Source organism: Ambystoma mexicanum, chromosome 14 (genome assembly GCF_040938575.1).
Source record: "Ambystoma mexicanum isolate Mex_15411 chromosome 14, UKY_AmexF1_1, whole genome shotgun sequence".
NCBI lineage: Eukaryota > Metazoa > Chordata > Amphibia > Caudata > Ambystomatidae > Ambystoma > Ambystoma mexicanum.
In genome coordinates this window covers 96,278,534-96,293,268 of record NC_090940.1, presented here as the reverse complement: position 1 = coordinate 96,293,268, position 14,735 = coordinate 96,278,534, and the positions used below count along the sequence as shown (strand labels likewise).

At 44.1% G+C, this 14,735-nt stretch overlaps 1 protein-coding gene across 5 annotated transcripts in view; it reads right to left on the bottom strand.

Annotated features, from left to right (window-relative positions):
* Nucleotides 1-14,735, bottom strand: part of PCNX1 (pecanex 1) — a 1,666,514-nt gene that overhangs the window by 1,215,044 nt on the left and 436,735 nt on the right. For all 5 annotated transcript variants that reach the window (XM_069638600.1, XM_069638595.1, XM_069638598.1 and 2 more), the window contains exon 7: nucleotides 12,836-12,968. In XM_069638600.1, coding sequence (XP_069494701.1) covers nucleotides 12,836-12,968 — 133 coding nt within the window. The remainder of the gene's footprint in view (nucleotides 1-12,835; nucleotides 12,969-14,735) is intronic.

The following is a 14,735-nucleotide window of genomic DNA, read 5'->3' as shown; positions in this document are numbered from 1 at the left end:
TCTTCCGGCACCAAACGTACCAGCGGTGAGATGGTGCGGCTCCTTTCGCGTGAGAGGGAGGTTAGCATCCACAATGTACTCCTGCCCCTGCGTTCCGGTTGAAGAGCGGTGGATGCTGGCGGGGACAGAGAAAACAACCTGGATTGCGAGTGCCCTCTGGAGGACCTTGCTGATCTTCCCCACGACATAGACCTGGGTATGGGAGGAGATTGCTGGGGTACTGCTGGTTGAGGCGGTTGTAAGGCCGGCATCACTACCGTCCTTACAGCTGCATCGAGCTGAGTGATGACCTTCTGCAGAGAAGAGTGTACCTGCATTGATAGTAGGGCCTGTGGGTTGGTTAACAGTGCCCTCACTTCCCTTTGTTGGATTTGTAGGAGGGTGGGACCCATGTGCAGTGCTGGACCTGCCTCTTCCTGTGGCTGTCCGGCTGGTAGTTCCCCTTCCTGAATAGGACTCCCTGGCATTGGTGGCCTAGCTGGAGTTTCCTCCTGTATTACAACCAACTGTTCAGAGTCTGACTCTTCAGCCTGCCGATACTACGTTTCGAAGTTGGTGTCCACCTCGTACTGTAATATCTCCTCTGGCATTACATCAGAGTACTGGATAGGGGAGATATGGCTTATGTGTTGTGGTTGTGTGGGCACATCTGGCTGAGGAGGCTGCACCTCCTGAGGAAGTTTTTCCCTTTCAGGCGACTGGGTTGTCGTCGACATATCGGTGACAAGCTTTCTTTCCTTGTCTTCTTTTGGCTCAGGGGTGTCTCCTTCCCCACTGCAGAGGTTGTAGGCCGGGGTGACGGGATCGTGTTTGCGTAGTCTTTTTCCATGGGCGTCTTCGTCGACAAGTCCGATTTATGATGTGTAGTAGATTAGCTAGATTTGTGGCGTGTCGTTGACAAGCTGGACTTTGAGGGCAGTGGACGAGGCAGTTTTGTGGCGTGTTATTGACAAGGTAGTCTTATGTGGCGTTGAAGGGCTCAGTGACTTAGACGAGGCCTTGCCCTCTCCCACTGACCTCTATTTATGTTTGTGCATTCGGTTTTCCATCAGCTTGCCACCTTCTGCTCCAGACTTCTGCCGCAGCAACGACAGGCCTCTCCTGCACCTTCAGTCTTTTTTCACCTGCCGTTGACAGCTCGTAGCTGTGGGCTAGCCTGTGCTTTGTCTTCTTCACTGGGCAATCTTCCGGCCTGGCCCTTTCCCTTGACCACTGTCGTTTCCCCACAGGAGCAGCCATGCTCTTGGTCGATTCGACATCAGAGGGGCACCTTGGGTACTTAATGAACCAGCATAACAGCCTTTGGTTTATAAATTTGAGCGTCTTGGATCTAAGACGTTGACAGATAGTGCAGTTTTCAATGGTGTGGTGGGGGTACAGGCATTATATGTAGTCTGAATGCTTATCTCCCTCATATATGTTTTTCAGGCCATAAGTGGCACAGGGTTTAAAAAGGGGCCTCCTTTTGCCCTCCATCCCCAGAAAACTCCCACACCTTGAAGTAGTAGACCTGATGTAGAAATGAAGTAGAAGAAAATGCTTCTTTTGAAAACTTAGGTTTGAAGATTTGAACCTAAACTCTGACTGTGGAAAACCCAAGGACTCCCTCATCTGGACACATGGTTAGAATCTGACGGGAAGACGAGGAGGGTCTAGTCTAGGCCTACTTGAGGTCCCCTTGTTGGGGAACAAATGCACCCATAACAACTGTGTTAGGCTACAAAATGTAGATTCTTCTTGCCTAGGGCAAGGGGACTCAGTGTAACTTGGGATTACCAGTCTGACAACAGGGAATATTCACAGCATGGGAATGTATTAAAGATGCAATGCTGGAGAAGTGTTGGTCCTTGGTGGAGACACAAAAGATCTGCAAGACTTACTACAACCAATCTCCAATAGAATGCATACAAAGTGCACCTCAAAACGACTAGTATTTCCACCCCCAATATGGACTGTATGCAATGAAGCTCTTATTTCATTGAACGTTAAACAGGATTCCAGTGTAGTATTTTTATTTTCTTAACTGGGAAGCCTTTTATTTTGCTGCAGTAAACGGGCCAAGAACAATATTCAGACTAAACTTAAGATGGCAGCTCAAAACTACTTAAATTGAATACATTCTTTGCCTTTGCAGCCGGTAACGGATAGTGTGCACAACACAAATTACAGCAGAATACTCAGTTGTTCAGACAGGTTTCTCCTCAGAGCATTAGGAAACATCATGTTACTCAATGGGAAGGACATACATTTAACATGAAGGCAGGAAAGCAGCATACAGAAAAGCAAAATGCAAAGCCATACTAAACAAGAGGGATGAGGGTGGCTGCATTACACTTCAGCATTCCAAATCGTCCATACCAGGGCATTTTCCAAAGTGGAAATTTGCTAATGTCTACAAATTGTGGAAAAAGATCAACTTGTCCCTTCCAGCAAACATCACAATTAACCCTTTTTTGAAATAAATGATTAACTAGGAAGACATCTTTTCCATCCATTGCAATAAAAGCCATGTGTTGCAGGCAGTTGACTGATTAGAGGTTCAGTTAAGAGAAAACTATTTCATATCCAAGATTATGTGCGAATAAACATGTACCTTAGACGTGCTACCCCAATCGCAAAGGATAGTCTAGGAAATAATGCAGGACCTGTTCACCTGGACCGTTTTAGTGAATCGATATTGCACAGAAATCAACACAGCAATGAGAGCATGCAATTCAATGTTCAACAAAATTTCTACTTCGTGTGCACTGGCAGGCATGTGTAGCAGAACACAGGAATGGTCAGCCCCCATTGCATTTAAACAGTGGGATCCAGGTGCACAGTAATAGGATATGCGAGTCCCTAGTGCCTTGCTGGAGAAAGTGAAGAGAAGGTTTGCCAGCTTCAGAGCAAATGTAGTGTGCAAAACTCTACCATTCAGTATGGTGCTGGCTTTATAACTAAGGCAGAATTTTTTTGTTTGTATTGCTGTTGAAATAATCTTCTTTCCCTAGCTCATGAAAATCCGGTCTCTGGTGACTGGCGCCGCCATCTCGTCAGCCCAGATTAAGAAAGCGCCACTTCAGTGGGCATGACTTCTTACTGATGCAAAGTTGCCACCTGCCTTTAATGCTTTTTCTAGGTGTGCTCCTCCACCGTTGAATTCTCCCACTTAATTCTGCATATGTGCAAAGTGGAAAGCTTTAAGGATGTGGTTGTAACCAAAGAAGTCTCTCCTCACAGGCCATAGTTCAGTGATGAAAAGTCCTCTCAGTGTAAATGTACTGTACATGCACTTACACCTTTACTAAAACAGAAAAGGACAGGTAAAACATGGAAAGTTAAACTGACACCAAGATCAAAGATCATTTCCAAGTGCTGCTTCAATGGCCGCCTTTGTACAGTTTTGATTACGTTTGTCAAACCGATTACGATTTTGTGGCAAGATTATAGTGGGGAGGAAGGGGAATAAGAAACAACCATTTCTTTAAAAGGTACAATTAATTTCAGCAAATAACCCTGGATTACATTACTCCACAAAGGCAACGAGCTGGAATATCTCCTATGTCCTCTCTGCATAACCTTCTGCATCTTTCCAAATATACCCTTAATATCGATCCTTCTAATTGAAGCCATATTATTGTACTGCATTGCTCTATCCCCAAACATGAGCAGAGGTGTGCTGCTTCACAGCCACGTTTAAGTTTATAAAAACCTGGCAACAGCATCTCGGGTCTGGGTCCTAGTACCCTAGACACTGTCTCAAGTCTGGGTGGTTCACCTGCTGCTGCAGTACCCTAAAACTTGGGCATCACCCCCACTGCTCAGGCTCTGAAGTGTAGGGAGTTTAAAAGGTATGTATAACTCGCACCAAGTCTGTGAACACATGTCGCAGGCACGGCTGCCCATCCATGCTCTATAGAATGCAGCCATGGCTATGCAAATCCAGTCTAGCGGCTTGCATTGCCGTCCACACAAACCCCTGATGTGCCTCAACACCTCTACCATTAGTATGCAGCGACAACCTAGGAACCATTTAGATCTAGCAATGAGTCTCCTGCACTAGCACTTTATATTAATCCACCTACAGCACCCATCCACGTGCCTGACCGCGGGGCTTCTTACTGCAGCCTTGTCAGCCCTCCTAAGTCCTAACCTGGCACAATGCACACATGCATCTTAAAGTTAACTCATTTCCCATACATTGACTTCCAACCACAAAGCGCATTGAGGCCATAGAAATGGGGAAAGGGCACTACATAAATGACAATTACAATCCTACAGTTAAAGTCATTAACCTCAATTTAGTTATTTTACCCTGTTGACATTTTGGACTGGACATTTTTGCCCAAAATGGAAAAGTAATTAACCAATGCAACCAAATGTGCCATCAATTGAGAGAATCACAATAGTTTGGTACTATCAAAAACTGCCAATTCAGGGAACAAAATATGCTTCCTCCAACCGAATCCTGCTCTAACAATTTCCAAAAAGCGGACACCCTTGCAAGATGGCACTGAGCTCAGCAGCTCATTGTGACGTCTGAGATATTAATTGACTTTAACATTACCCGCACAAAAATATGAACTGACCACCATTTGTATTACTGAGCACTAACAAGGCTGGTGTCTGGGAATCAGAAAAAATCATTTGACAACTGAGCAAGAGCATAGCCATTTCTGCACGAAAAATTAAGAAAAATGTTATGAGCCTGCCAAAACGCAAATCCCCATTTACCCTAGGCAACAGAGCCCTCCGATTTTAATAGCAAGATACAAGGCTCTATGTCATAACATCCATTTCGTAGAGAGATATTTGTACCCCTTCTTTTGCCAAACAGTAGAACGATCGCAATACTTAAAAGCTCATGGTACTCCTTTTATTTCTTGTACTTTTGGATCATGGAGCTGGCATTAGTACATTTTAGAAGAAACCTGTGATGTAATTAGGAGCTTGCCACTTTTTTACAGGCATTTGTGGAAGGCTTCATACATGTCCGCCATTACCGGTGGCATATGATCACTCATCTAAATCCTTTCCACATTAAGGATACCGGCAGCAATAACATCACAGACCGAAAGGAATACAATAAAGGGACACGGTTTCAAAAAAAGCGACAATGGCTTAAAGGACCACAACACTGCACCACCCCCACCTCCTGCCCCCTTCCATGTCCCAGCAACTAGATGGAACCACAAAATACTCTAGACCAACCAAAGAAAGGATTCAGGGATAGCACCAAGCCCAATCATACACCAAGGAATTCAGACAGGTAATCTACAAAATCATAATACCCCTCAACTGGCCCACCCACAACGAGGGCAACCACAACCTATAACCATGGGCCGCCAGACAGAGCATCCTCTCAACTATACTTAAAATGATACGCACCCCCATCGCCACCCCTTACCCCCCGGGAACCGACCAGCCATTGGTTCCGCACCCTACGACCACAACTAACCGGGACAAGCAACAAGGAAACTAGGTTTCAACCATCAACCTGTGTACAAGGGTGGAAATTGAGATTGGATAAGAAGGAGCGAAGAGCAGCTCCTGGGTATGCAGCATTAACCAGTGACCCGAAGTTACCACTGGGGTACGAGGAGCTGGTCCATTACGTTCCACAAGTCAAACTTACACATGAGATACAAACATATAATTTTGGTCATTATTTATGATCCCCTATGCTTTAAATGTTGTATAAAATGTGTATAGGTTGCCCCAAATGCACAGAATTAAATTAACATAGGTGTTTTTATTCTGCATCAGCTGGTTTGGGGAGGCAAAAGTAGCTCTTGGTAACTATTAGCTCCCAGCTCCTCCGAATTTTGAATTCTGTGTGTACGATAACCACAAGGGAAGTCAGCCTGGACCTGGAGAGGAGGCAGGATGGGCCGACAAACTACAATCAAGAACGTGGGTAGATGCCATCAAGTGACAACCAAAGAGTCACACCAAAGGCTCCGCCAAACTGACCGATTAATAAACATCACTTACCCTTCCTGATCCTCCAACATAACCAACACCCCTACACTAGACCTTGGGCTAGCAACACTACACAAACAGACCAAGAATCAATTCAATGTTTACGCCCCACTATTTTGCCGAGATTCTGGAAGCATACCTACAGCGTACCACCCGCCGCAAAACCATCAACGACAATGCAAGACACTAGATGGTCATACAGCAACAGCCACCTGCAACTCTGGATTCGTTATGGATACAATCTAACCAGTGCGCACAACCCACCACAAAATCACATGACCCACAAACACCAACACTGGTGCGCACACCCGAGACACTGTCTCACCCATATGGTTACAACGCATGTGGTCTCCTGTACCACTCCTACATGCAAAACACACACAGACGCTAGTTCCTCCTGGTTCTGCACCTATTCTCTCACCCTATCCTAACCACCCCCCACCCCAACCTATCTTGCAGAACCACACGAGCCAGGGAGAATGTCCGTAGGTGGTAGTGGTGCGCGGTATAAAATCAACACAATATAACATTTGTGTGTTTGAAAGCAGGTTTCAGAAAGCGAATTCTTTTTGCAGCTATTCCACTGTTGTGATATAAAAACCTTGTAAGACGTGCCTTAGAGTGACTTAATTTATGGGTAATGCTGTTTCCTAGCACACAGCCGTGAATTAAAATAGTTTTGGTTTCTGGAGGTTATTCTGCTGAGTCTTGCCTCAGCTGTACATGGTTATGTATCTGCTCACACTCCGATTAATTGACCTGGCTTTGCTAAAGTTAAATATCCAGAATACACACTTCAATTTGAAATATTGCATTTCTTCTGTACACACTTTACACACACTACCATATGCTGCTACTGACACAGATTTACGGACCTGAAATAGTTGTGCCTGTGGTATATGTTATCCAATGTAAATGGTAGACATGTGTTATGTTTCTTTTGTATAGAAAAGTTGACTATTACTTGGAGCCAGAGACATCTTATTTGAAAGCTCCTCTAGGCTGCATCTATTTAAACATACAAATTTGTTTTGATTTGATTTTTTGGCATTTGTAGAGCGCACGTAACGAACTAAATCATATTGGCACAGTTGAGATCAGCAAAGGTAGATGATGTTAATCAATATAGGGTCCCCCAAAAAAGGGGGGTCATCTAACTGAAGAGAAAGGTTTTCAGTGCTCAGTGAAATTGAAGGAGAGAACTCATGGTCCTAAACTGTAGCGGTAAAGCGTTCCACAGCCTGGGACCAAAGACAGCAAATCTTCTATCACCTCGAGATGTTCAAGTTGAGTGAGGAATGATCAAAAGATGACTGTCGCTGGAACGTAGTTGTCTCATAGGATGATCTGGCTGAATTAGCTCTCAAATATAGAGGAGCGATGCCATATATGCATTTGAAGATCATGCAGGCGGTCTTAAATTTAATGCGATCAACAATTGAGAGCCAGTGTAGCTCCCTATGGTGTGGAGACACATGAGTAGATTTGTGTAATTTAAAAATCAGTCTAAAAGCCGGGTTCTGAGCACTGAAGCCGCTGGAGCAGTTTGGAAGGGATGCCCAGCAGTTGACTATTACAGTAGTCAAGATGGGCACTAGTTAGTGCCCCCACCACAGAAGCATGATCCTCCTTAGGGATATAGGGAAGTGCTCGACGTAGCAATCTCAGGACAAAATGAACTTCTTTAGTGTTTGCTCCCACCTGTGTTTCACTGCCAAGATCTTCCTGCCACATTCATCCCAGATGTTTTATACAAATTTTAAGCTTTTGCCCAGCAATGTTAAGACAGGCAATTTCTTAGCAGTTGTCAGCAAATGCTTAGGGCCGAATAGTACAAGTTCCATCTTGGCAGCATTAAGCTGTAGATAATTCTTCAACATCCAATTGCTCACTTCTGCCAGACATTGCCCCAGTTTGCTAAATACTTCCTGAAAATTAATAATTTGTATAAATATCTGGGTGTCGTCAGCATAAGAATGGAAATCCAGCCCATAGCGTCTTAAGATTTCCAGAAGAGGTCGGATATATAGGTTAAATAGCAATGGAGACAGGGAAGATCCCGGAGGGACTCCACAGCTCAGATGGATGAGGTCCGACACGAACTCTCCCAGTCTCACACGCTGCTGGCGATTGGTCAATAAAGACCTAACCAGTTCGATGCTGAAGCAGAGACTCTTCCTACCTCCTGTAGTTGTTTCAAGGGGATTTCATAATTTACAGTATCGAAGGCCGCAGACAAGTCCAGCATTACCAGGAGTGTGAGCTCCCCTTGTTCCGCAGCCTTCAGCAGTTCATCCTGTACTACTAGGAGGGCTGTCTTGGTTCCATATTTTGGTCGAAATCCTGATTGGAATTTATCTAATAATTCCTGTTCAACAAACTCCTGGAGTTGATTAGTGACCACCTTCTCAAGAATTTGAGCTGGCCATGGGAGTCCCGCAATAGGCCGGTAATTTTGTAGCACCTCTATGTCCAATGAAGGTTTTTTTCAGTAGGGGTGAGACTATGGAAAGCTTTAAGCTCTCAGGAACAATCCCAGTCAGCAAACACTTATTAACAAAGGTGGTGATAAATGGAGTTATGTGGTAGAACCTCTACAGAGAGCAAACATGGTTAAAACAAACTGTTCTATTGGTTGTATCCCATCCAAGAGGGTCTACAAACATTCCAGATTACTGCCTTCACAGAGGAGACGTATCAATTTGCATATCAGTCTGGTCCCATCCACAATGGCAGTCCAGCACCAAAATGATGGGCAAATATCCTCTGAAAAAGACAATCATCAGCAACCACAGACATGTGTTTTGGCCTTGTTGGCCCCGATTGGTCAGGCAAAGCTGAGCCACTAAGGGACAGAGAACAAGGGGTGCATGTCTGGATTACCCCTGGTGATTTAGGGTAAAACCAAGTTTTAAAGAAATTTACAAAAACTTGGGCAGCTCCTCTAAATGGAACGAACATGGTTCAAAAAACCTGTTAAATGGATGTATCCCTTTCAAACAGGTCTAGGCTGCTGATGCACTCTTGTTCAGAGGATATTTACTCCTCATTTCGGTGCTGGACTGCGCTTCTGCGTGGGACCAGACGGATATGCCAAAGTATATTTCTTCTTGGGTGTAGACACATCCCATAGAACAGGTTATTTTCAGACATGTTCGTTCTCGGTAGAGGGACTCGCGCACTTTTGTAATTCTTTTTAATGTCACATTGTGTCAATAAGAACATGTTTTGCCAAGTAGCAGAGGGGTCTACAACGCCAGAGCAGAACATGTTCTCATTGGCAACACCACAGATGTTGCCATCTAGCTTTGTGCAAACCACGGTGCTAACCTGGATTAGGAAGTTAAAAAAAATAGTTGGTGTGCATGCATGGGTACAAACTAATAAGTTTGTCAGAGTTCAATGTAGTTTCATCAACCACAATTATGTTGACTCCTAGCTCGACTCCCGTTGGTGGTACAGGTCATACATAATTTTTTTATAACGGTTCAAGGGGTGGAAAGGTCACTGAGTTCCCCCAAAAAAAGTGAAAGGGCTAGGGACCCGGACCCAATTCCAATAACTGTAAAGAGACAAAGAGGGGGTAAGGCCCCAACCATACATAACATTTCCAATGCCATTATTGGTCTGGAGGTAGGACCTATATCTTGGCAAAAAGTGGTAATAACTGTACCAAAAGGCTGTCTGGGACCTTCAGGCTAACTGCCACCCCGATTTCCCTGTTAGAATGTGCAGGGCAATGTTTGGGAAGGTTATCCTTAACCACTTACAAGAATGGGCCGATACAAATAATGTCATTAGTGACCTTCAGGCTGGTTTACGGAAAAACAGGGGTCAGTGGACCAATGCTTTACGCTGTTCCTGTTGATGCAGAAATACGCAGTGGTGCAGAAAATGAAGCTGTATGCAGCATTTCTGGATCTCAGGATAGCTTTTGATACAGTCTCTTGGAACACCTTATGGCAGAACCCGATAACTCGAAATGCCCAGCCCCCCCCCCCCCGTACCACAGCTTGTTTAGATCATAAAGCAGTCATATTCTGAGAATCAAGCCACAGTGTGCCATGGTCTTGGAGGTGAGGAGACACACACCTTCGATGTCAATAAGGGTGTGAGGCAGGGGTGCGTATTGGCACCTCTGCTTTTCAGCATATACATCCAGTAGATCCTAGATGTACTGGTGAGGAGCGTCAGGACTGTCCCAAGATGGCCACAGAGAAATACTCAGCATTATTAATGCAGATGATGCGGTCATCCTGGCAACCACAGCTCAAGGCCTGAAAACTGCATTGCACGCTTTGACCAAAAGTAAAGAATTGCACCTCAATATAAATGCATACAAGACCACGGTTATGGTCTGTAAGCACAAATTCCAAAACATAGCCCCCATGTTACTCAATGTAAATGAATATCGAAACAGATGAAATGTTTTGATTACTTGCGAGTTATGGAAGATGTACAGCCCAGCTTGACAAATCAAGCATCTTCCTGGGGAAGTACAGTGGGTCCATCAAATCCCTTTTTAACAGGCATGGCAGTGGTGCAGTGTCACCTACACTAGAGTTGTATAAAAAAAAACAGGCACTAACTGCATCTATGGCTCAGAGATATGGGGCTGTGTTAATACAAGGATACTAGATATTTATGTATTATTCCCTTCTTGTGCTGCTACCGCACTGGTCTACCTGGAGCTTGATATCCGTGTGGGAGACCAGGTTTCCCTCAAACCAGCTCTGTATTGGATAAGACTATAGCAAACCGAGGGCCTAGATAAATACTGGGATACCCTGATCCAGCTTATGTCCCTGGATGGTGGCTGAAGCTCCAGATGGGTCACACATGTGAATAACTTTGTTCTTGCTTTGGAAGCGAGATGACTTGGGAATCCCCCCCCCCCCCACCCCATGGGCGAACAGAACTGTCTGCCAAGAAAGAAAGTCGCTATAATAAGAGCTAGGCAGCAACGGGAGGCGAAAGCGTCTACACCCAAAATAGGGCCAGACTATCTCCTGCTCAGAACGGCACCTGGGTTCAAATTCTATCTTGATAAAATTACACCAGCATATGAAAGATCATTGTATGTTCGATTCAGGTGGGGGATATTGCCCATAGCATTTTTTTAAAATAAAATCTTGGAACAATACAGAGGGGTGAGTGCCCCATGTGTGGAGCAGAGAGTGAAACTGACATCTTGTTGATATGCCCCACTATCTTATATTCAAGATGCACCTATTTTAGACCATGCCTTTAAGGATGGCTATGCTTCGCCATTCAGGCAAGGCTATGGATTTCCTCAGATAGCTTACAACGCCCCATGTTGTATTTGCAACTGCGCGTTACGTACACAGGGGAGGGTTGCAAAGAGCGAGGGTCCTGAAACAGACTATCCCAGTGAATGCGATAAATGAAGGCACCCCCATTTAGGTAGGTCCACTGTTTTTACACAATGTTGACGAATCTTGGATTAGCCAGCAAGGCTGCATGCATGCATGCATGCTCTCCTTGTTATTAAGATTTTTAACTTCCAACTACGTGGTGCCATCTAGGAAGCAGGATGGTGGGGCTGTTATACTGTGTTTTGTTCCCTTCTACTGATCAATTGAGCAAAGAGTTAACATTTGCGGTATATTAAATTAGAATTATATTTTTATAAAACGTTTTTTTAATAATCGGCAATACATCTTTTTATATGCTGTATGTTTTGTGGAAATAGTTATATGTGTTTGTACTTGAAGGGTTTTGTGTCGAATAAAAAAAGATTAGATAATGGTAATTCTTTTTAAATGTCACATTGTGTTAATAAGAACATTTTTTGCCAAGTAGCAGAGGGCTCCACATCCACAGCAGAACCTGTTCTCATTGGCAAAGGCACAGATGTTGCCATCTAGTTCTGTGCAAGCTGTGGTGCCAACCTGCGTCAGGAAGTTAAAAATAAAGTTGGGTGTGTATGCACGGGCACACACCAATATGTCTGACAGGGTTCTATGTAGTTTCATCAACCACAATTACGTTGACTACTAGCTCGACTCCTGTCGGTGATCCACATTTCTTTCTTCTAATCAGTCGGGTGTGGAGCCCCATGGCCACCTTTCCTCTTTGCCATAACACACCAACACCGCCGTGTCTTAACTCCTTACACACCCCACATCTATGTTGGTCATCCAATCTGCAGGGCTCAAACTAAATGTAAGCAAGGCAAGTGTGGCGGATGAAGCCACATATTACCATTTCACAGTCATTAGGCTAGTAGACAAAGTAGGCACCAAAGTGTTTTTCTGAGTGTTTCTTCGCCCGTCACTTTCTTGGGGTGTACAGGATTTACTGACATGTAAATAACAAGTATTGGTAAAGCCAATAGATTTGCATGTGGTCTAGGTTATCTAGTGTAAAAAGTAGAAAAACGTGATTGCATCTATTTTTTTCCCTTTGTATAGTAAAGGGAAATCCTTGTATTATAATTATATTTTTTAGATACTATTAGTAGCAGGATACTAATTTTACAATTATGGTTCAAAAAAGGTTTTGTATAAAAAAAAAAGGTTGTAATGTTTAAAATATACAAATGAGAGAACATGTCCACATATAGGAAAAGACAAAACCTTCAGCTTTGACAATCTATATTTTAATAGAGGGACAGCAATTACTGATTCCAACTGGGTGGACCATGCCAATACACAACACTTCCAATAAAGGGCATTTAACATTCTGCCTCAAAACTGGTGGTTTTATTCAACTACTGAGGACAAACAGTCTTCATCCCTGACAAGATCACGTGAAAAGGGATCTGCCTTAAGCAGGAGTGGTACTGGGGAAGCAGTGGTTGGGGTGCTTGCAGCATACATGATGCACAGAGGAAGTGTGAACACCATACCTGTGGGGTGATCCGATGATAGATGCAGGAGGGGTGGGGTTACTTCCTGCATTGTGCCGGCGTCGTACAGCCTGACGCCTGAACGTGCTTCGTTCGCGGCGAAACGTGACAGACTCCTCACTCACTTTTGCAACTGCAGCAAGAAAAAAGATTTTCGTCAGTTAAACAGGATCCTACAAAGATTGACATCCTGAAGATCATTGATGTACAATTAAAATCTAGAAGTTTTACAAAGCAACACAGACATGCCCAACCTATGCTTCAGTACGCAAGCATGGCTACTTACCACACTCCTTGCTCGGGCCTAGTTGTATAGAATAAACGTTTTACCAGAGGCCAAAGTAAATTAGATTAACAAACCACTTTACAGATACGTCAAACGTTAGTGTTCATCCATTAAAAAAAAAAGGGGGTTGGCAAAGCCAAAGTCTGACTTTTGGCTAGGCACGGGTTAGGCATTTGCCAAGTACTGTCATAATGGTACTCACTGGACAAACTGGCAACAGTTGAAAAATGGCGCTAGCACCTGGGCATAAGTTATCAGTGCCTCGCAAATTAATATCAAATGCCTGTGTACAAGCCAAAACTGTACGCTTTCTCAAAGAAGGAATTGAAAGGAAAAGATATCAATCAAGTGGCTGATGGTTTTCTTGGTTAAGACTCTTAATGCACTAGGATAGTATTTACACAAGAAAAATATTAACTCTCAGAAGACTGCTTAGATAGAACACTAACAGGCCTTCACAACAGTTTTATGTTACTGCTTAACATAGCTTAATCAGAGAGATCCCAGGAACATGTTTTTGAGTGGGGTGCAGGTGGGGGGGGTGCAGCAGATGGGGATGGCCATAGGGATTACAATGGCCAAAGGCAGTCAATGGGTGGGTAAAAAAACAAAAACCCACAGGCTGCGTACCCCTCCATCTTTCTGTTTATCACAAGGCCAACACATAACCTAACTAGTACAAAGAAAAACAATCTCTGGGGTTCCTTTGTGAAACTTATCAGTGCATAACAAGCATCACAAGACTTGAGATGAGAGAGTACTCAGTGTCCAACTGAGGAGTGCCCATCAAAGATCTTTATAGTGAACTACTTCCATAAAAAAACCTCGAACGCATTAAGAAGAGCATTGCACCCGTTTTCAAATGAATGTGTGATGCGCACGTTCAGTCACTCAGCTCAAGGGACCACTGGGTGATCCATTTTTGCTGGCCACCTGCTGCTCGTTGAATCGGATGATGTAGTAATGTACATCTTTAATAGAGGTGGTTAGCCTTCGTGATCACGCACCACCACTCTGGGCTGTCATCCGTTGAACAATCTGGTATTCTATGGCAAGACACAAAGGTGAGTATAATGCGCCACTTTAATTCTCTTAGCCGGTTAAGTTTGTGTTGTGCTTCTGCGTGATTTGCTTGTGTTCCATGTGTTTCTGTTTAGCCTCCAGTACCTGCTGATCTATCAAACGTGCATGCTACTGAGAGCAGGTTTCCATGCAGCGCAAGTGCCTCCTTTAATAGTAATATATTGCATTTTCCGTTTGATTAAGGAGAATAGTAGGCAACAATGTAGATTAACAACAATGAGATTGTGTGCTCCGAGACCATTCTTCCAAATTTGCAAACCAAGCCAATGCTTTCAAGTACTAGCTCTGCCAGATCACGCAGACAATTCTGTGTACTGTACATACACCACCAAAATTCATGTGGGGTGGGGGTGACTTGTGATCTACAAGCTGTGACCCAGATTGTCAATGCCCTGGATTTCACACAACGTGTAAGCCCTGAACACTAGTCCAATCAATGCCCATGTTGCGCACCCCCGAGCCTATACAAACGATTCTAGCCGTGTAGATCATGTAATCCCACCACTGATGGTTTACTGCGAGTTAGACTGT